Source organism: Mustela erminea, chromosome 5 (assembly GCF_009829155.1).
Source record: "Mustela erminea isolate mMusErm1 chromosome 5, mMusErm1.Pri, whole genome shotgun sequence".
Classification (NCBI taxonomy): Eukaryota; Metazoa; Chordata; class Mammalia; order Carnivora; family Mustelidae; genus Mustela; species Mustela erminea.
The window spans coordinates 101,330,466-101,352,775 of NC_045618.1; the positions used below are offsets into that span (position 1 = coordinate 101,330,466).

The 22,310-nt window shown below is 36.4% G+C and overlaps 1 protein-coding gene across 1 annotated transcript in view; it reads right to left on the reverse strand.

The window, feature by feature from the left end:
* Positions 1–22,310, reverse strand: part of ERO1A (endoplasmic reticulum oxidoreductase 1 alpha) — a 46,845-nt gene that overhangs the window by 9,095 nt on the left and 15,440 nt on the right. Inside the window, exons 4-13 of the mRNA XM_032344236.1 lie at positions 21,488–21,526; positions 15,691–15,767; positions 15,516–15,589; positions 10,558–10,678; positions 8,093–8,139; positions 6,216–6,227; positions 2,645–2,671; positions 2,426–2,518; positions 1,169–1,415; positions 230–299 (exon numbers count right to left, since the gene is read on the reverse strand). Of these exons, the coding sequence (XP_032200127.1) occupies positions 230–299; positions 1,169–1,415; positions 2,426–2,518; positions 2,645–2,671; positions 6,216–6,227; positions 8,093–8,139; positions 10,558–10,678; positions 15,516–15,589; positions 15,691–15,767; positions 21,488–21,526 (807 nt within the window). The remainder of the gene's footprint in view (positions 1–229; positions 300–1,168; positions 1,416–2,425; positions 2,519–2,644; positions 2,672–6,215; positions 6,228–8,092; positions 8,140–10,557; positions 10,679–15,515; positions 15,590–15,690; positions 15,768–21,487; positions 21,527–22,310) is intronic.

A 22,310-nucleotide genomic window follows, 5' to 3' on the forward strand; every position in this document is an offset into this window, starting at 1 on the left:
ACTTAAGTTAAAATATGAAATAACTGGGGCACCTAGGTGGCCCAGTGGGTTAAAGCCTCTGCCTTCAGCTCAGGTCATGATTCCAGGGTCCTGGGATCGAGCCTTAGATCAGGCTCTCTGCTCAGCAGGGAGCCTGCTTCCTCCTCTCTCTGCCTGCCTTTCTGCCTACTTGTGATCTATTTAAATAAATAAAATCTTTTTTTAAAAAAAGTCAATGTGAAATAATTACCTTCAGTTTGTTTGCTTCTTTTTTATCCCCAGCAAAAAAGGAATTCTCATCAAAATGCAAAGGAAATGACCTACAGGTTAAAACAGAGAAGATTCATTTTCAGGTACTGTAAAGTATTAAAAATACCTCTAAGATAACATTCTGTTGGTTGGCAATGAATACTATAATATAAAAGAGTAGAAAATTGAGTAAAATCAACACCCTGTTGCCCCAAAACAAAGTCTTAAACAACCACATAAAATAGTAGTACGTTCAACCACATATGAAAAGAATGCAGGTGGGCACCTGGGTGGCTCAGTCAGTTAAGTATCTGCCTTTGGCTCAGGTCATGATTCCAAGTTTCTGGGATCGAGTCCTGCATCGGCTCCTAATTCAGCAGAAAGCCTTCTCCTCCCTCTCCCTTTGCCCCTCCCCTGCTTGCTCTCTCTCACATGCTCTCTCTCTCTCAAATAAATAAACAAAATATTTTTTAAAAAGAAAGAAAGAAAGAAAAGAAAAGAATGCAGGTATCAAATACTACAAAATGACTCTCAAAACTAAAAATTTGTGCCACTTAGTACCTAAGTCAAAACAAAAACAAAACTCAATTCTAAAAGACCTATAGGCAAAATTAGCTTTTAATTATTTTTTTTAAATAATTTTCCTTTCTTGGGATGCCTGTGTGGCACAGTTGGTTAAGCATCTGACTTCAGTTGAGGCAATGATTTCAAGGTCCGGGGATCCAGTCCCATGTAGGGCTTTGTGTTCAACCGGGAGTCTGCTTCTCTCTCTCCCTCTGCCCCTTCCTCCTGCTCATGCACTCTCTCTCTCTCATATAAACAAATAAAATCTTTTAAAAAATTTTTTCCTTTCTCTAAACTGAATATTCAAGACCTGAACTTTGATACCACTTGTCACTCTTCTATTAACAAGTTGTACAAATCAAAATATGTAATTTACTTGACTTCATGAAGTATTTCCAGAAGTAGCATTTTGTTTTCTGCATCGTGGACTTTATCTCCAGTGAAGAGTTGAAAATCTGGGCGCTCAAAGAATGGTACCACTTTAGATAAAGCCCTTAATTCTATTAAGTAGAGAAAATACAAATTCTTAAGCCTTCTTGGACCCTCTCCTTCAGTCAAAATTCCATCAAATCGCTGCTGAAATTCTGTAACGTTGTGTCCCCATTTCTTTTCCAACCAAGTTTCTGAGAAGAAAGAAGAATTAAATATTAAAATCTGAATTTTAAAATTAAGTTTCAGTTTACTTACATTGAGTTATTTATAGCTAGAGAAGTTAGTTTCATTATATATTTGAAAATACAGAAAAATGAAAGCTGCTTTTCATAATATAGATTTTTATGGTTCTACATTAATATTTTATCTTCTAGAACCCATCCTTAGAAGGAAAATAAATTCACTGTTTTACTGAGAAATATGATCTCACAGAAATCAAATTTCTGAATATAAACATATTTATAAATCCAAAATACACAATTTAAAAATGACCGCCTGACATTATTGATAAGTCTGAAGTCCTTTAAAATTCCAGAAGAAATAGGTTACTGATGAAACTCAACCATGGCCTTGTTTTGCAAAAGCATTTTTAAAGCATAAAGAACAGCAAAAAATACTTTTTACCCGTTAAACTCTAGGCCTTAAGTTGGCACACAAATAGAACAGTTTTAATACAATTAAAGTATCTACTGAATAACATACCATGCCATTAGGAGCTATTTTAACTCTCACAAACAAAACAGAATATTTCCAAAGCGATGTGCACAATTTTGAGCTGCTTCTTAAAAAAGGTAAACAGGGGCGCCTGGGTGGCTCAGTGGGTTAAAGCCTCCGCCTTTGGCTCAGATCACGATCCCAGGGTCCTGGAATCGAGCCCCACGTCAGGCTCTCTGCTCAGCAGGGAACCTGCTTCCTCCTCTCTCTCTCTCTCTCTCTCCCTGCCTCTCAGCCTACTTGTGATCTCTTGTTTGTCAAATAAATAAAATCTTAAAAAAAAAAAAAAGGTAAACAGAGGTGAGATCATACTGAATATGTCCTTAAATTATCTACAGTTCCTACATTCCTGATTACTACCATTGAAGAATGATTTGTTACTGCCTAATATTCAATCATGTCAATTTTGTCTTGCTAAGGTAAATACCAAAAAATTTTAAGAATATCTGAAAATAAGTATGGTAAAATAAATGTGAATGTCACATACCTTGTAGAAGATATCGTGCACTCAAATGCACATTAATACTTGCATGCAGGCCAGATATAAGTCTGTAGAATGCTCTTTTTTCTACGCAGAGGCCTAAAAATAGTAATTTGATAACAAATCTTATATGTGGAACTCATACCATTTTTAAACTAATTTCATATGTCTTTAAAGATGAAAAAACTGTTTAACATTAAAATTTGTTTAAAAGTTTCCAATTACCTTCTAGCCAACTGTAAAAAGTGTTCTCTGAAATTAAAAGAAAAAGAAGTCACAAAGTTGTAAAAACGCCAAAGTGTACGTTGTTCAATATATAACAGCAATTTGTGCCAAATGGTGATTTAAAAATGAACGAAAGTTCCAAATTTTATTTGCTATTTATCCAAAGGAAGGAGAGAAGTTCTTGGTGTGGATTCAATTTGGTACCATTCTCTTGGTCTGTCTCTAGAAGGCTTCAGCATTGCCTTAGGTAGCCCTAAGGCTACCTTAGGTAGCCCTAAATCTCATAATTTTCCAGATAAAATGTTTCATAGGATGTCAGAACACACAATTTAAATAATAAATCAATGCAAGGAAAGCTACTTAGCCTTGAAAACAGGTGATGCTATGAAAATTAAGAACTCATTGTATGCTTTTCTAAATTTTTTAAAAATTATTTATTATTTATTTATTCATTTGACAGAGCGAGCACACACACACAAGCAGGGGGAGTGGGGAAATAGCAGGCAGAGGGAGAGGGAGAGGTAGGCTTCCCATCAAGCAGAGAGCCTGACATGGGGCTCAACCCCAAGACCTCAAGATCATGACCTGAGCCAAAGTCAACTGCTTAACTGAGCCAGCCAGGTGCCCCAAAAGGATAATATTCTACATAAAAAAAAACTCATAAGCTGAATAAAAATGCTAAAGTGCCCAGTTAAAGTGGGCAAATAATAGAGAATTCACAAAGGAAAAGCCACAAATGGTAAGAATATAAAAATTACTCCCTCTCACTAGTAATAAAAAATGCAAATTACAACCATAGAGATAGCACTTTTACCAGTAAAAATAAAAATATGACAATACTTAATGCTGACAAGGGTCAGGTAAAATGAGCGGAACACTGACTGGAAAGGTTACAAAGTCACACATTCTCTCAGTGACAAAATGGAGTCAGGAGCCTAAAATGTCCATAACCTTTGATCCAGTAAACCCATTTCTAGAAGTCTAGACTGTTCCAGAAAAAATTCACGTGTTGAAGATCTAAGCCCTCAGGGGATGGTATTTGGAGGTGGGGCCTTTGGAGGTGATTAGGTTTAGATGAGGTTAGGAGGGTAGGGTCCCATGATGGGATTAGTGTCTTCACAGGCCTGTGAAAGGACCAGAGCTCTTTCTCTACCACTGAGGACACCGTGAAAGGCTGGCTATCTGCAAGCCAGGAAGAGAGCCCTTAGGAAGAATAAAATCTGCTGGCTGGTGCTTTGATTTACACTTCCCAGCCTCCAGAACGGTGAGAAAATGAAGTCATTTAAGCCACCCAGTCTATGGTATTTTGTTAGAGAGGCCTGACCCAAACATAGGCTAAGGAAGCATGCAGACATGGGGATAACAATATACACAACTACAAATATATCTAGTATAAACATACATGCATGTAAATAATCGTAATTATTAAAATGTTGGGATGTCTGAGTGGCTGTTGGTTAAGCATCTGCCTTGGGCTCAGATCATGATCCTAGAGTCCTGGGATTGAGTCCCACAACACGCCTGCTTCTCCCTCTGCCTGCACACACACTCTCTCTGACAAATAAATAAATAAGATTTAAAAAAAAAAAAATTATCACAATGTTAACGGAGAAGCATTATGAGGTAGTGACTGAGAACACAGACCTTGGAGCCAAACTGACTAATTTCAATTCCAACTGTGCTACTTATAAGTCATACGTGATTTAGCTGAGTTGCTAAACCTCTTTGGCCCTCATTTTCCTTGTCTACAAAATGAAATAAAAGTAATACCTCCTGAGAATGTTGGAAGGATTAAATGAAATAATACTTGTAAACTGCTTGGAAGAGTACTGGCGTGTAGTCTTAGCCATTACCATTATCAATTATCTTGGTGTTGTGGGATTCCAAGTGATTTGTCTCCTTATTAAAACCTTCAAAGTTGGGGAACCTGGTTGGTGGTTGGTTAAGCCTTTGACTCTTGGTCTCATCACAGGTCTGATCTCGGAGTCATGAGACTGAACAGTGTCAGGCTCCACATTCAGTGGGGAGTCTCCTCTTTAAGACACTTTCTCCCTATCCCTCTCCCTTTCTCCAGGCACGCACAAACTCTCTCTCTCTCTCAAATAAATAAATAAATCTTAAAAAAACAAAAACAAAAGAACAACCTTCAGAGTTTTTTCTTGTTTTTTTTCAAGTTTGGGACCATGAATCAGGGGAAAAAGGAGTAAAGTCACCTGATAAGTTAGCTGTCAGGGATAACGCTTTCAAATTTGACCAAAATGAAAAATTATAAATATACTCATAAACAAGATGATTTCTCTAAAGATAGACTCCACAAGTTAACAACTGTTTCTCTGACAATAAGAGACAGGATGAGATCTTTATAAATAGTATTGAAAAACTGAAACAATATCCTCTAACATAGCTAGGAATACCCAAGGTAGAATAAAATCTCTCAAAACTAAAAATTGTAAGGAAGCGGGGGGGAACCTTTGAAAATTATAGGATCATTAGTAACAGTAATAAAATATAAGGCATCTTTGGAAGAATAATCTTCTACTAAAGAATTTCTGTTCCAACTAGTATAGTTCTGATCCAGTATTTTACTAAGCTGTTATTGTTTCTATAATATAAAGTATAATTTTAAGAAATCCAGTATTATCAGACATTTGTATTCTGTTATTTAGACAGAATAGAAAAGCAATTTGTTTTTTTAAAGATTTTGTTTATTTGACAGACAGAGATCACAAGGCAGCAGAGAGGCAGGCAGAGAGAGGAGGAAGCAGGCTCCCTGCTGAGCAGAGAGAGCCTGATGCGGGGCTCTATCCCAGGGTCCTGGGAGCCAAAGACAGAGACTTTAACCCACTGAGCCACCCAGGCATCCCACAAATGCAATTTGTAAACTAATGTTCAAGAAGAAACTAAAGTTCCTCTCCAAAGAGGAAAGGGATACTTCACATTTTAGCAATTTCATCTGGCTGGACTAAAGCTAAGTACTGCTTTGTCTTTTCCTATGGTTAAACACATGGCCTTAAGAATAAGAAAAATCATTTCAGGGCACCCGGGTGACTCAGTCAGTGGAGCCTCTGCCTTCAACTTAGGTCATGATTTCAGGGTCCTGGGATCATGTCGGACTCAGCGGGGAGCTGCTTCTCCCCTCCTCCCCCACTGTGCTTGCTCTCACTCTCTCTGTCTCTCAAATAAATAAAGAAAAATCTTTTTAAAAAATCATTTCAGTTTCACTCAGAAAGCAAAAAGATTCTCACAAAGACAAAGTAAACCTAAGATACGTTAAAAATTTTAGCATTACAACTCAAAGTGGGTAATAACTACCTCCAAGAGCAAACACAGGCCTTGGAAGCCACAGAGCAACACTGTGACGATGCTTAAAGTTTCCTGTAAGGACCCAGCAGATCCTAGAGATCTGCTGCAGAAGTAAATGCCTGATCCCAGGCGCAGTCATCTTCCTGTGCTTTCACCTCCTGAATTTTAGATAAACAGGACTTCTTAGAAGTAGGAAGAACAGTCTCCCAAATAAACATCTGAATGTATCAGCAAATTCATATATATATGATAAAGAAATTATACTTACCTTCACTTTTCCCTGAAAAACAAAACAAAAGGTTGATTATTATAAAGTCCTTCCAGATGTCACTTTAAAATGCTATGCTTCCATAAAAAATAAGACTTTGAATAACGGTTAGTTTTAGTCCATCAGTTCACCCACATAAGCAAAATCTGAGGCAATCACTCGTGACACAACCCTATCTAGTGGCAAATAGGAACTATGCCTGATTCGCATCATCTCCAAGAGTCTGGGTAAGGAGTGGCTTCAGCTCATACAGGATTTAATGCAGGCTGAAGGGAGAGAAAATTCTAATCTATCATCTGAGAGTACTCTCAAATACCTTAAGGACTTACCAGTTATTTGGTTGGCAGAGCCTTTTTTCACATTTATTTATTCTAAATCTGTAACACGGTTTCTGCTAAAAAATTGTATTCTTGTTTTGAAACCTCTAGACTGACACTCTAAAATTTTACCTAATTCAGGAATATTTCGAAAGACTATTTGTAAAGATTTAAATTATGCACAGTTCAGCAGTTTGTAAGCAGCTGCTCATTTACTCTTAAAAAAACTGTCTTCATTTTGCCCATGCTTATTTAATGCCATCATTGTTTGATTATTAAAATAACATATGCTCACTGCAAATACATGTTTAAAAAAAAAAAAGACAGACAAAATAAAAAATGTCATCTGAACTCCCTCTGCCCTAGATAAATACCATTTATGCTTTGGTAAATGTCCTTTTTCTTCTCATATAGACATTTAGATATTATATTAAGTATGTTTTTACAAAAATATACATACTATTTGATACCCGTTTCTCTTCTTCAATGTGCTATTGGTCATTACTGACCTAAATGAATACAAATTTTCAGCAACATTTCTAGTGGTATATTTTACTCCATGAACATACTATGAATCATTACAGTTCCTTAATGATAAATACTTAAATTGTTCCCATTTATCTTCATGATAAGTAAGGGTAGTTAATTAATCAGATCATAATGTGAGTTCATACTGAGGATCACCCCTTACCTAGGAATTCGCACTCATCTGATATTAAATCAATAGCTTCCAAAGGGTTACCATATGTGACTCAGATAAACCCAAACTCTTCTTTAAAGATGTTCTTTCATTTCTAATCTAAGAAAGCCTAGGCTGCCAACATTTAGGGAATGATGCAATCTCATTGCTTTCCAGGAGGAAATTTATGTTTATTGACTATATGAGATCAGCAGCTTTTCAAATAAATTTTAAAAATGAAAAACTCACACATTTGCTAAAAGCACACCAAAGATTTCATCAGTAAGCACATATTATGAGAACAGGGATATATATTTCCTAAGCAAAAAGTCTGAAATCATAGCACTGAAATGGTTTATTCAACAAACCATTCTGCCTATTACAGACTGAGCAGGGTTTCTGAGGTGCAATTTCACACCCCCTCTGCCTCTGCACCGCGCCTACCGCACAGTAAATGGAGGATAATCATTTGCTGAAGGAACAGTGATCTTCCCAACTGCAGACAAGACCATTAAACGAGGAAAGCAGTTTTCATCACTCACTCACTTAACAAACAACTCCATCTGTTATGTGTCAGGCTCTCTATTAAGAGATGAAACCAATAAATACTCCCCAAATACCCAGAGTGCTAGGGTAGATCAATAGATGCATAATAGTAAAATAATGCCAGTGGAAAGGTGGTAAGAGATACAAAACATGACGTAAGATCACTTTATGAGGAGAGAGGGGTTACTTCCAGTAAGGGTGAGGCATAACTTCTATGGAAACAGGAATATATGACCTTAAATGCTCTTGCCAAAACCCTTATCTGGCCTTCCTCTTCCTTCTAACCAAAGTTCACTGGCTGATAAATAATATAACAGTGCAAATAAATAACTCACCTTGACCAGAAGCCAAAGGATTTAAAGGTCTTTTAATCGTCTGTGGCCTAGAAACAAAAGAATTAAACTGTAAAATATAATTATGTTACCTATCTTGTTATAATTATCTAAGTAAAAGTGAAATTATCTCAGAGAGCTGCTTAATGACTACATCCAAAATCAAACTGTTTTATTGAGCTTATAAAACATTTAGTGTTCTCAAATTGCTTTAAGGGAGGGTGGTTGTTATTTGTCTTAGCAATAGTTTCTGATCTTTTCCCATTGTAGCAGCCAGAAAGCCATTTCTTAATCACTTCCTCAAACCAAAGGAAGACAATATTGAGTCAAGCTCTTCTCCTAGAGTCACTAATATTTTTAAATATGTTATATATACATATATGCATGTACACATATGTGTGTTTGCATGTGGCACAAAGTGCACTCCTGACTGAAAGACAAACAAGAAATATAAACACCCAAAGCACGAAAATAAAAAGGGAAAAAACACACTGGACAGATTATTTTCCACTTCGTAAATCTTAGATATGTCAACTGATCCTGTGGCCACCAAGTCTGTTGGGATTTCAGTAAAAGGCATTTTTTTAATATGAAAAAAGGAGTTAAAATGTCACTAAAGTAAAAAAAAAAATTTTTTAATGTCACTTAAGTGCCTTTAAATCTCAAACTAAATATTCATTAGTAACATTACTAAAGTGTAGGGATTGCTTTGTCTGCAATTTCAATTTTACGAACTTGCACAACTTGAGACACTTTGAGAACAGAACATGTAAGCTGTATTTTACCATACTCAGTTTTGTGCCTCATATATTTATATTTTAGAAATATTTATACTGGGAATCATGATATAAATTAATTAAGAAATAACTATAATACAAATGTAAAATATAACAAATGCTTCAGTTGAGTCTATTTTAGTTCACATTTAAAAAAAAAAAGACCCTTTCGGGGCGCCTGGCAGGCTCAGTCAGTAAAGCATACAACTCTTTATCTTGGGGTTGTAAGTTAGAGCCCCAAGTTGGGTCTAGAGATTACTTAAACATAAAATCTAAAGCAAAGCAAAAGAAAACAAAAACCTTAAAGTAAGTCAATTAAGGGGCGCCTGGGTGGCTCAGCTGTTAAGCGCCTGCTCTCGGCTCAGGTCATGATCCCAGGGTCCTGGTGTTGAGCCCCGTGTCTGGCTTCCTGCTCAGCGGGGAGACTGCTTCTCCCTCTCTCACTCCCCGTTTGTGTTCTCTCTCTAGCTGTCTCTCTCTCTCTCCCTGTCAAATAAGTAAATAAAATCTTAAAAAAAAAAAAAAAGTAAGCCAATTAAGTCAAACATTCTTAATAATAAACCAGGGAATTTAAATGAAACACATGGCAGAAATGAGTAAATAATGAAAATTATCCACTTTAAAACTGGAGAAGTTCTTCAAGTCAAAAAAAAGAAACTGGCATTTTTCTGGTATAAGCATAACTGCTTATCCCTTATATTTGACTTACGCAAAGTGAAATGTATTACTACCGTATCTATGAACTCCATTTTCCCAGAACTCCCCCCATCTCTGAGACAGTATAATGCAAATGCACACATAAATTCCTTCCAAAAACCAATAAGCACATTGGTTAGAGGCCAGAGGCTTCCAAGAGGCATGTAAACTTGAAGCATGTCCCAGTCACACAGTGATCAAATTGACTATTTCCATGGTAGCAGTAAAGAATACAAAGTGGGTTCTTCCACTTACTAGACTTTTGACACTGGAAAAATCATTTAACCCTTCCAAGTCTCAAGTTTCTCCCCCTGTAAACAGTGACGACTACAACAGTGACAAGGGCTATTGCAGGGACTAAAAGAGAAAATGTACATACCACTTACTGTACATACTTACTGTACATACTTAGCACAGGTCTGGCACACAGTGAGTGTTCAAGTGTTACCTATTGTAATTATTCTCTGAAATTAACCTAACTTAAACTTGAAAGCAGGTAAAATAACCGGAGCCTCAGAAAGATGAATGCAGAGCACCAAAAAAAGATTTAGGGGTCACTTATTCTCTACTACTAAGTTTAGGATCCTGGGAAATGAAGTCAACCTGGCTGGCTCCCGGTTATTTCATCTGTAAAAGAGATTATATAATCCACTGAAAGAACATCTGTGAAATGTCTACAAGACTCCCATCAAAGTCCTATACTAGTCACTGTCTTTTATTTTTTTCTACGTCTTTTACTTTATTTTTTTTAAATAATTTTTTATTTATTTTTCTACGTCTGTGTCATTTGAAGAAGAAAAAAATATTTGTTGAAACTCATGTCCATGTGTTTTCCCAGAGAAGAACTGGATTAATGAGTAAGAATGTTTCTATGTCCAAATACATCCTTTAGCACAGTCAATGTGATTTGCAATTTAGAGTCATTATGATTTGTTGATTTGTTGATATATAAATAAAAATCACTCTGTGGACTTTCTAAATGAAAATGACACATACTTAAAACAGTTTTCTTCATAGATGACATTCCAAATCTTCCAAGCATCTGGTCCCTTGTAACCCGTGTAGCGCTCGGGATTAAGGAGCAAATCTACATATTCAGCATCAGGAGACTGTATGTCTGTAAAATGAAATGTTTCATTCAATCTTTTTCTTCACTTACTTAAAAAACTAGTCTAACAGACTATCCCACTGATTCTAAGGCACCACAAATGTAACAAGTGCATCCAGAATTTAAATACAATCTTTTACAAGAAAGAGGCGAGAAGGGGCGCCTCGGTGGCTCAGTGGATTAAAGCCTCTGCCTTCGGCTCAGGTCATGATCCCGGAGTCTTGGAATCCAGCCCCGCTTCGGGCTCTCTGCTTCCGCCCCCACCCTCCCTGCCTGTCTCTCTGCAGACTTGTGATCTGTCAAATAAATAAATAAAATCTTTAAAAAAAAAAAAAAAGAAAAGAAAGAAAGAAAGATGAGAGAAGAGGATGGCACAGCCACATTAAATGTACTCACTGGTTGCAAAAGCATCCTGCTTTTAAAAATGGTAAATAGGAATGTGTGACTTTTAGAATCAAAGAAACACAGTGATTTGATTCTCATAAGCTGTCCAGATGAAAAATATACTACGCATTTCCCTTTCCCTCCACCTTAACCGCAAGCAGTTCATCAGCAACCGGGGCAGATGAAGATGTATTACTACGACACACTGTTTGTTACCAAAAACTTCCTTCTTACAAGACCACCATCTAGATCCACCACAAAGCTGTCCCAAAGGTACAATCCTAAACATGCAAAAAGTTATAAGCAGGAATATACTTGCATCGGCATTATTTATAGAAGGGAAAATATGAAGCAACCTAAATGTTCAACAGACCAGCACATGGGGCTCTGGAAGCAGACTGCCTGGGTGAGAATCCAGGCCCTACGTCTTATTCCGTGTGGAACCTGGGGCAAATTACATATGTTCTCAATGCACTGGTGCCCTCATTTATAAAGTGGAACTAATACTCAGCGTTACCATGAGACTTAGGTAAATTTATATGTGTAGAGTGCTTGGAACCATGGTAAGAGTTCAATACATATTACCTAGTGGTATTATGACATATCTTACATTTTATAATCAACAAAACTTTAAGTACAAAAGCTGTCTAATAAAATGAAAAGGTAAGTATTCTAGAAAAGTCCATTACAGATACCAATGAAAACCATACAAAAATTGGTGAGATGTTGGTTACTCATATGTCCTATAAATTTGTATAATGTATTTTATCTTTGAAACAAAAAAATGGCCCCTTGTTTTCCAGTTGCTTCGGGAAATTATTTAATATATAGTAATATCTTACTCATTTGTAAAGCTTAACAACATGAACCAACAAAAAATGAAGTGGGTGGGGTACCCAGGTGGCTCAGTGGGTTAAGCCTCTGCCTTCAGCTCAAGTCATGATCTCAGGGTTCTGGGATCGAGCCCCGCATCAGGCTCTCTAATCGGTGGGGAGCCTGCTTCCCCGCTCTCTCTGTGCCTGCCTCTCTGCCTACTTGTGATCACTCTCTGTCAAATAAATAAATAAAATCTTTATTAAAAAAATGAAGTAGGCAAAAATGGCCTCAAAGCAACTAAAGCAGATGACAAAAATCTGAGCACACAGGTGCTTTTAAGAAAGTCCATTAGGCTCTCAAAAGTACCTACTTCTTATTAAAAACACACTGACAAAACAAAAATAAAGCTAAGCATGGTTATTTTTATCCCAATTGACAATACACTAGAGACATAAATTAGGGGAAATCTGGCTTCTAGAAGTAGCACAGTGATAGCATCTAGAAATAACTGAGAGTCCATGCGGAAGTGGCAATTAAAGTAACTAGAGAAAGTAGAAACAAAACTTAAAAACAGGGGCACTTGGCTAGTTCAGTCAGTAAAGCATGTGACTTTTGATCTTCAGGTTGTTAATTTAAGCCCCAGGTTGGGTATAGAGATTACTTAAAAAAAAAAAAAAAACAAAAGGGCGCCTGGGTGGCTCAGTGGGTTAAGCCGCTGCCTTCAGCTCAGGTCATGATCTCAGGGTCCTGGGATCGAGTCCCGCATCAGGCTCTCTGCTCAGCAGGGAGCCTGCTTCCCTATCTCTCTCTCTCTCTCTGGCTGCCTCTCCGTCTACTTGTGATTTCTCTCTGTCAAATTAATAAATAAAAGCTTTAAAAAAAAAAAAAAAAAAAAGAACAAAAAAACAAAAAAAAAAAGTAGAACAAACTTGTATGGGATCCTCTGGTTCAGGAACAGATAATTTCTGTTCAACTCAACTCAAGTATCGCCACAATACAGCAAATTATAATAAATTCATAAAAAATAGCCCTCACTTTTAAAACATATAAATAATGCTCAGCACCTAGTATTTTAAGACAGAAAACAAGTGACCAAGAAATAATTAAATTTTTAATATTCTGCCTAATTAGATATAAGTATTAGTTGACTCATAATTTTACTTATAACAAATACTTCATCTTGAATCAACTTTTTAATAAAAAATAATTGTTACTGGGGCACCTGGCTGGCTCAGTTAGTCAAGCAGCTGCCTTTGGCTCCGGTCATGATTCCAGACTGGGATGGAGCCTCACATCAGGCTCCCTGCTCAATGAGGAGTCTGCTTCTCCCTTTCCCTCTGCCCCTTCTCACCACTCATGCTCTCTCTCTCACTTGCTCTAAGTAAATAAATAAAAAGTTTTTAAAAATTGTTACTACAGTCGTATTTCGCCAGATGACAAAAGCTCAAATTTCTAATTAAAACTCACAAAATATCTTCTGTTTTCTACCTACCATTTACATACATTATATCTTCCTTATAAAGCTATCCTCTTTTTAAATATTCACCTTAACAGAAGAAACAAATATGAATGGACAAGTGATTCATGGAACAGATTCTCAGTCCTTGCTGCACAAATCTAAGCAGGTAGTCTCAAAAGTACACTTTGGTAAATGAAGTTAAAGTATTACTGTTCTTTCTCTAACACTGCAGGCCTTAAAAAAAAATGTGCGGCATGTTAAGAGTTTAATTTTATCTCATAGTAATATTCAGGCCAAAGAATCCTTGTGGAAAAGAGACTGTAAAGTTAAAGGGCTGGGAGAGCATTTCTTTTTTAAAGATTTTATTTATTTAACAGACACAGAGAGAGAGAGAGTGAGAGAGGGAACACAAGCAAGGAGAGTGGGAGAGGGAGAAGCAGGCTTCCTACTACGCAGGGAGCAGGATGCCGGGCTCAATCCTAGGACCCTGGGGTCATGACCTCAGCCAAAGGCAGATGCTTAAGGACTGAGCCACCCAGGCACCTCTTGGCGCATTTTATCCCCCTTCTTCGCTAGTCTAAAACTTGGTGTAAGTCCAAAACTCCCTAGCCAACATCACTGGGGCCTATATTTTGGGAATTCAGAACTTTTCAGATTTTAGAAAGGTATTAGAGTGTATGCAACATATACTGAATAATTATCCCAGGAGGGACTGGGGCAGCAACTTATAAACAAAAACAAAAATAGTCCTGTAGTGAAACGTGTGAATATTCATACTAAATGAGTCTGTGCTAAACTCAGGGGGGAAATATTCATTTTTCAGAGTTTTCAGATTTTGGAATTAGGAATAGAGGATTATAAGTATTATTTGCCAAGGCATAATCCTGCTATGTTAAGGAAAACATGTGTTTCTCTTTTTTTTCCCAAAATGAAACCACAAAGTTAAAAATAAGTACTTTCTCTCTGTCTTCCTCTTTTTGGAGAATTGCAGGATCTATCTCTCACTTGTAATTAAAATTATCTGTATCATTCTTTTTGCTAATTTTTTTAAGATCATTAATCTGCTTCAAAAGAGCCATGAAGGATACCAAAACTCAGGTGGATTTGATTTGTGTAGCCAACTAAAACGCTAACAATTCAACTTGGAGAAAGGAAGAATAGGAGAATCCATAAATCTGATTAAAGGGTTCTAATGCATCCTAGGGCTCCTGGATTTGAACAGTCCCAGAACTCTGGCTCAGCTTCCCATTGTCTCAGATGTAACTCAGGGTTCATTCTTCTCTTTTCCAAAAGTAACACACACCATCATTAAGGAAAATATGTAATAACCCAAGGCCAGTACAACAGAAGCAAAGTTTTGCAATCTCAATCTATTTTGCAAAATGCCTGAGTATATTACAAAATCATATATATATATAATATGTAAGTAACACACACACACATATAACTGAGATACACAAAACAGTAATACTCAAACTCAGGAGGTAAATTTTTTCCAGAAACTGGCAGTTTGTTTTTCTTTAACTGCAGTAAAATGTATGTAACGTAAAACTTACCATATTAACCATGTTTACAAGTAGAATCCAGTGACATTAATTATATTCACAACATTGTGCAACTGTCACCACTAACTGTTTCCAAACTTTTCTAGGACCTCAAACAGAAACTCTAACCATTAAACAATAATGCCCCATTCTCCCCTTCTCCTAACCTCTGGTTACTCTGTCTCTATCACCTTACTTATTCTAGATATTTTATGTAAATGGAATCACACAATAGCTGCTCTTTTGTGTCTGGCTTATTTTATTTAGCATAGTATTTTCAAGGTTTATCCATATTGCAGCACATATCAAAACTTTGTTTATGGCTAAATAATATTCCATTGTGTGTATTTATTATACTCTGCTTTTCTATTCATTTGTTGATGGATATTTGGGTCATTTCTACCTTCTGGCCATTGTGAAAAATGCTGCCACAAATATGGGCATACAAGTATGTGTTATCCTGTCTTCAGTTTTTTTTTTGGTACATATTTAGGAGCTGAATTGCTAGGTCATACGGTAATTGTCTTTAGCTTTTTGACGAACTGCCTAACTTTACAAACTGAGTTCTAAAAGCCATTTTAAACAACAAATTTAAAATTAAACCCAATTTTAAACAAAATGCACACTATGAAAACTGTTATACCATCAGCTTCACAGAAGTTGTCTGAGGAATCATCATGCTTGGTCCACTGAAGAACAGCCTTCTGTGTTTCCTCACTTCAAATAAAGAAAACAGGTACTGTTACCCTTTTCTTAAAGTTACCATTTCACGAGGAAAAAAAAAAAAAACTACCACAAAAAAAGAAAAAAAATCAAACCTCAGAGATTCATCCACCGCTCCAAGTCGTTCAGCTTGTTCACATTCTTCAATGAGGTTATTGGCTACCTCAGAATACTAAAAGGAAAAGGAGAATAAACAGATGTCCACTTATTGCATTTTAAAAGAATATCAAAATCATCTGAAGTTCTTTCATACCTAGCACAATTTCCTTGGCTTCAAAACTTAAAAAAAAATTAAGCCCTCACATCTCCCCTGAAGCTTAAAAAACAAACAAACAAACATAAAAGGCTTTGCCCCTTGATTTTGTCGGTGAACACATTTACTATATGGTCACAAAACAGAGAATGTAGTTCTGATAAGTCATTACCAAGCTGTTCGCTAAGAAAATCTCTAAGGTTTTAGGAACATTAGGCAAGGGATCATGAAGTAATGTCCCACTTTTTTTTTTCTTTTTTCCTTAAAGTAGGCTCCATGCCCAGTGTGGAGCCCAACACAGGCTCTGAACTCATGATCCTCAGATCAAGGCCTGAGCTGAGATCAAGAGTCTGACACTTAACTGACTGAGCCATCCAGGAACCCTGGTGTCCCACTTTTTCAATGGCCTAATTGTAAGCATCAGTTTTCTCTTCCATAGATAAGTGGTTGGACCAGAAGATGTGTGTCTAGGTCAATCTCGTCTCCAAATGCCATGATTCTAAATATGCCCTGGGGCACACCAAGTCTTACAAAAAGTATTCTGACATCTTTAGGTGCTTAAAATATATTCTTTAGGGGCACCTGGGTGGCTCAGTGGGTTAAGACTCTGCTTTCGGCTCAGGTTGTGGTCTCAGGGTCCTGGGATCGAGCCCCGCATCTGGCTCTCTCTTGGCAGGGAGCCTGCTTCTCCTTCTTCCTCTGCCTGCCTCTCTGCCCACTTGTGATATCTCTCTCACTCTGTCAAATAAATAAATAAAATCGTTTAAAAAATAAAATAAAAAAATAAACAACCACATTTCTTCTCAACATCTAAGCCTCACACATACACACACACACACATTATTCTGATAGGCAGGTATTTGGCACAGAGGAAGTGAATGTAGATCATATGATCTCACACACACTGGCCATCACCACCACAGAGCTGAAAGGTAACACTGGAAACAGAAGGCACAGACTCAATCACTCAACAAATATTTACTGAGTGTCCTTTTTGTTAGACTGACCATACTAATAATGACTGTCTAGCCTATGACACTTCTGAGGATAAAAGGGAACACTAAGATAACCGAAATGATACAATTTTTTGAAATACTTATTTACTGAATAACAGCTTTGTTTCATTACAATGGTTGACCTGTAAGATAGCTCAATTCCAACACTATTTTCAAAACTAAAATTCTCAGGGCACCTGGGTGGCTCAGTGGTTTAAAGCCTCTGCCTTCGGCTCAGGTCCCAGGGTCCTGGGATCGAGCCCTGCATCAGCCTCTCTTCTCTGCAGGGAGCCTGCTTCCTCCTCTCTCTCTGCCTGTCTCTCTGCCTCCTTGTGATCTCTGTCTGTCAAATAAATAAATAAAATCTTTAAAAAAAAACAAACTAAAATTCTTTCTACATAATTAACTATTAAAGGGATATGATACATTCAACCTACTCTCAAGTGGTCTGAAAATAAGAATATGTATATACAAAATAAGAATATATATACATACATATAGAATATGTATATAGAAAAATGAGGCAAAATATTAAAAATTAGTGAATCTGTAGAGTATACTCATGTCTTTATACTAATCTTGCAACTTTTCTATAAACAATTAGCTTAAACTAAAAAGTTAAAAATATATATCAAAAAATGAACAGAATTTGTTCAAAAAATGATATACCTATGTAAATTAAAACAAAAAATTTTAAAAACCTTATCATTATAATTATCTGAATATTAAAACGTAAGTTAAAACATTCTTCAGGTTCTTTTTTTATTCTTTGTTTCTATTTAAAGCTTTAATTGACTTCGTTAAGTCACATATATCTTAATTTTTTATCACTGGCATTTTTCTGACTAAAAATTTTTTTCAATTTATCATTTTTAATTTTTCATAAAACTGCCCATAATCTCCTTCAAAGTTAACTTTTATGCCTAGTCAATTTGAAATCATCACTATCTTCAATTAACTCTTCCCTGCATTTGTACTTTTTAATTGAGAAAAATATTCTCTCTAACAGGTAAATATGTGAAAATATCTTAAACCAAATTATTTCCACAAGGTCTATTTTTTTGCCTTCAAAGAATGTTTCTTCACTAAATATTTTAAGACAAAACCCATCAAATAATTTATTTATTATTTTAAATATTTTGCCAAATATAGATGCTACAAAATTGTAATCCTTATTTCATTTCATTTTAGATGAGAATATAAACTTATCCAATTAAAAACAAGAGTTTCAGGGCACCTGGGTGGCTCAGTGGGTTAAAGCCTCTGCCTTCAGCTCAGGGCATGATCCCAGGGTCCTGGATCGAGCCCCGCATTGGGCTCTCTGCTCAGCAGGGAGCCTGCTTCCTCCTCTCTCTGCTTGCCTCTCTGCCTACTTGTGATCTCTGTCAGATAAATAAATAAAATTTAAAAACAACACAAGAGTTTCATCATGAAGAGGCTCTTCCCACAAGAGGAGATACTCCAAAGCACAATTATAAAATTTCAGAATTAAACCTTAGAGCAAGCACCATCTGAACTTTCCCCACATTAGTATGTTTAATCCCTCCCTAGCTTTTATAGAAATAAATTTCATTGTTTTTGTTTACAAGCTTTGTTATAATAACTGCAATTTGCTAAACCTTCAAAAGCTAAGAATTTTTCCTTTAAGCATTCCATTCATTGATACTTTGAATAATTGTCCACTGATTTTAAACATACAGCTATCAACATTTAGAGATCTCATTTATTAAAAGAGTCCACTGAAGTCCACTGAAGGACTCTTGGGTTGTTTTACAAAATAGTCTTCAAAGGCTCAAACATTTATTTTTTATTTTTTATTGTTTTTTAAAGATTTTATTTATTAATTTATTTGTTTGTTTGTTTATTTGAAAGACAGAGATCACAAGTAGGCAGAGAGGCAGGTGGAGAGAGAGAGGAGGAAACAGGCTCCCTGCCAAGCAGAGAGCCCGATGTGGGGCTTGATCCCAGGACCCTGAGATCATGACCCAAGCTGAAGGCAGAAGCTCAACCCACTGAGCCACCCAGGCTCCCAAAGGCTCAAACATTTATAAAATCTGATTGATGATGGACAGCAAAGAAAGTACCCTTGTCCATGCCAAAGTAATATTTTCTTCTGTATTAGCTTTACCTCAAAAAGTTTATGGTCATTAAGGGTATATATAAATACAAAAACCTGTGTATTTTGACAATTACCACTTCTATCTTAATTGGTAAAATATCACAGCATATTTGGATGCAATTATGAATTATGCATGTATCTTATTTTTTAAGATTTTATTTTTAGGTCATCTCTACACCCAATGTGGGGCTTGAACTCACAACCCTGAGATCAAGAGTCATATGTTCTAGGGATGCCTGGGTGGCTCAGTGGGTTAAGCCTCTGCCTTCGGCTCAGATCATGATCCCAGAGTCCTGGGATCAAGCCCCGCACTGGGCTCTCCACTTGGCAGGGAGCCTGCTTCCCTGCTCTCTCTCTGCCTGCCTCTCTGCCTACTTGTGATCTCTGTTAAATAAATAAATAAAATCTAAGAAAAAAAAAAAGTCATATGCTCTATTGACTGAGCCAGCCAGGCGCCCCTGAATTATGTGTATATCTTAATCAACTAAAAATTCATTTCTGCTCCACAGATTTCTTTATTTAGTCAGAATTGTTTTTATCAGAATTTGTATATTATTACCACAAAACAAATTATTTTGTCCTCAGTTTTTAGCTTAAAATGAATTTATACTGGTATTCACAATAGGGACAGATGTTTTCCCTCAACAGTATAAACTTTCGAAAGTTTTGATGATGTTGGCATCATTTAACTATGCTCAAAGTTCTGCTACTGGAGCCAACACATTTATAGCTATGACTTTACTCTTTGTACATGAACAACAAAACACGGAATCAAAAAGGAGCAAAATTACTTTAGAATCTATGGTGGAAAAAGTGAACAGTGGTTGCTCCTGGGAGAAAAAGTAGAAATTGAGACAGGGTATCAAGCGACTTTCTAGGGAAATAGTAATGTTCCCTATTGTAATCGAAGCATAGATTACACAGGTACCTGCATTTAGCACAGGCACAGCTAAGATTTGTGCATCTCACTGTGTGTTAACTTTATAAAAAAATACGTAGAAGCAAATATTGGACTCTGGTTAATGATATACTTCTAGTTGTGTGTGTGTGTGTATCTAGTTGATGATACATTTAGGGCAATGCGTACTGATGCTTGCAATGTACTTTGAAATATATCCAGAAAATAACATTTTTTAATGGATAACTAGAAAGATAGACAGATACATATGAGATAATGTAAGTTTACAAAATGTTAATGGTAGAATCCATTACTGGGATCATCTTAAAAGGCCATAGTCACTAACTTGAAGGAGCTCCTAGTAGCCAAAGACAGAACAACTCAAACATCAAAAGGAATCATAAGAAATGAGTACAACAGAATCCAACACATAAAATATGTCAAAATTCCTAAGTTCAAAATAACACCTAAAAATAAAAACTTTATTGCGCATCTTCAGAGGTGTTAGGGGACCAGACTCATAATTATTCTGAAAACTAGTAAAGAGAGGAAAAGAATGAAGCATTGATCCTGTCTGTCCTGTATAAACTGTATTTCAGGGCATCCAAATAGTTGACAAGAAAAGATCTTTATAGAATAATAACAGATAATAAGTATAGAAAGAATGATATAATTAGGGTATCAGCATTTTCAAAACCCTAATGAAAGAATGCAACTAGGTAATAATCATCAAAGCTGCTACAACTTTCACAGAAAAAGCTAGTAGGGAACTTTATATCAGATGTATAATGAACCTAATGATCAATCTTATAAGAAAAAAAGAAAACCAGACATGACATGTCTTCTGATATGATGTAATAGGAAGTATACAGCAACTTACAATACATATCAGGAAATGAATCTGAAAAGCTATAACACATAACTGACAGTTTATAGAAAATAATGTGTTGAATGATGTAACAGGGATACAATCAACTAAAACACAATGTGAAAAATTCTTTTTTTTTTTTTTTTTTTAGATTTTATTTATTTATTTGACAGAGCAAGAGAACACAAGCAGGGGGAACAGCAGAGGGAGACGGAGGAGCAGGCTCCCGGCTGAGCAGGAGCCTGATGTGGGGCTCGATCCCAGAACCCTGGGATCATGACCTGAGCTGAAGGCAGACATTTAACAACTGAGCCACCCAGGCACCCAGAATGTGGAAAATTCTATAGGATAAGGATTCATTTCCTCAACATATAAGTTTTCAAAGAAGAAAAAAGAAAAGGGAATGGAAATGGATTAAAAGAGACTGAAGAGACAGAAATATACCAGTAGTGCCAGAAACTAAGAAAGTGTTGAAGAAAGAGAAAAACCACAATGATGAGAGTAGATCAAAGGGACACAGGAACAACTGAAACAGCTCCCAGTGGCCAAATGAGAATGATCTGAACAGTAAAATGAAATCACAGTAAATTATAATTCTAAGTAGAAAATAAATATCCATAAAGACTTATCTGAGAATGACTTTAAAATAATTGGGAAAGTGGAGCACAAGGTACAGACGAAACAAAATTGACCACAGACTAATAATTGCTGAAGCTGGGTGATGGGTTTTTTCTTTTATTAGTAAGTACCTATACATACCTTATAGCTTGCAGATTTAATTCCATCAGGAACTTCATCCTGAAAAAGAAAAAAAAAATGCTTTTATCAGAAATTTATTCTATCTTCTGAAAAAAATTTAAGTTTCTATAATTTATGAGATTATTTTTATTTTTTTAAAGTTTATTTTATTTATTTAAGTAATCTCTATCCCCCCGTCATGGTACTCGAACTCATGATCCCAAGATCAAGAGTCACATGCTCTTCCAAATGAGTCAATCAGGAACCCTTATGAGATTATTTTTATTTTTTATTTTTTGAGATTATTTTTAAACTGAGAATAGTTAAGCAGTTTTTATATCACTCTCCTTTTTTTAAGATTTTATTTATTTATTTAACAGAGAGAGAGAGCACAAGTAGGCAGAGCAGCAGGCTGAGGAAGAAGGAGAAGCAGGCTTCCTGCCAAGCAAGGAGCCCAATGTGGGGCTCAATCCCAGGACTCTGGTATCATGACCCGAACTAAAAGCAGATGCTTAACAACTAACTGAGCCACCCAGATGTCCCTTTATATCACCTCTTTTTTTTTTTTTTTTTTTTTTTGGCAGACAGATAGCAAGTAGGCAGAGAGGCAGGTGGGTTGGGGGATAAGGAGGCTCCCTTAGAGCCGGATGTGGGGTCAATCCCAGGACCCTGGAGATCATGACCTGAACCAAAGGCAGAGGCTTAACCCACTGAGCCACCCAGGTGCCCCCCCTTTGTATCACTTCTTGAAAGTACACAAAAACCCAACAAATTATCATATAGGCTGCTGGTCATTTATTTTATTACTTACATAACAGCATGGAAATGTAAAAATAGCCATTCC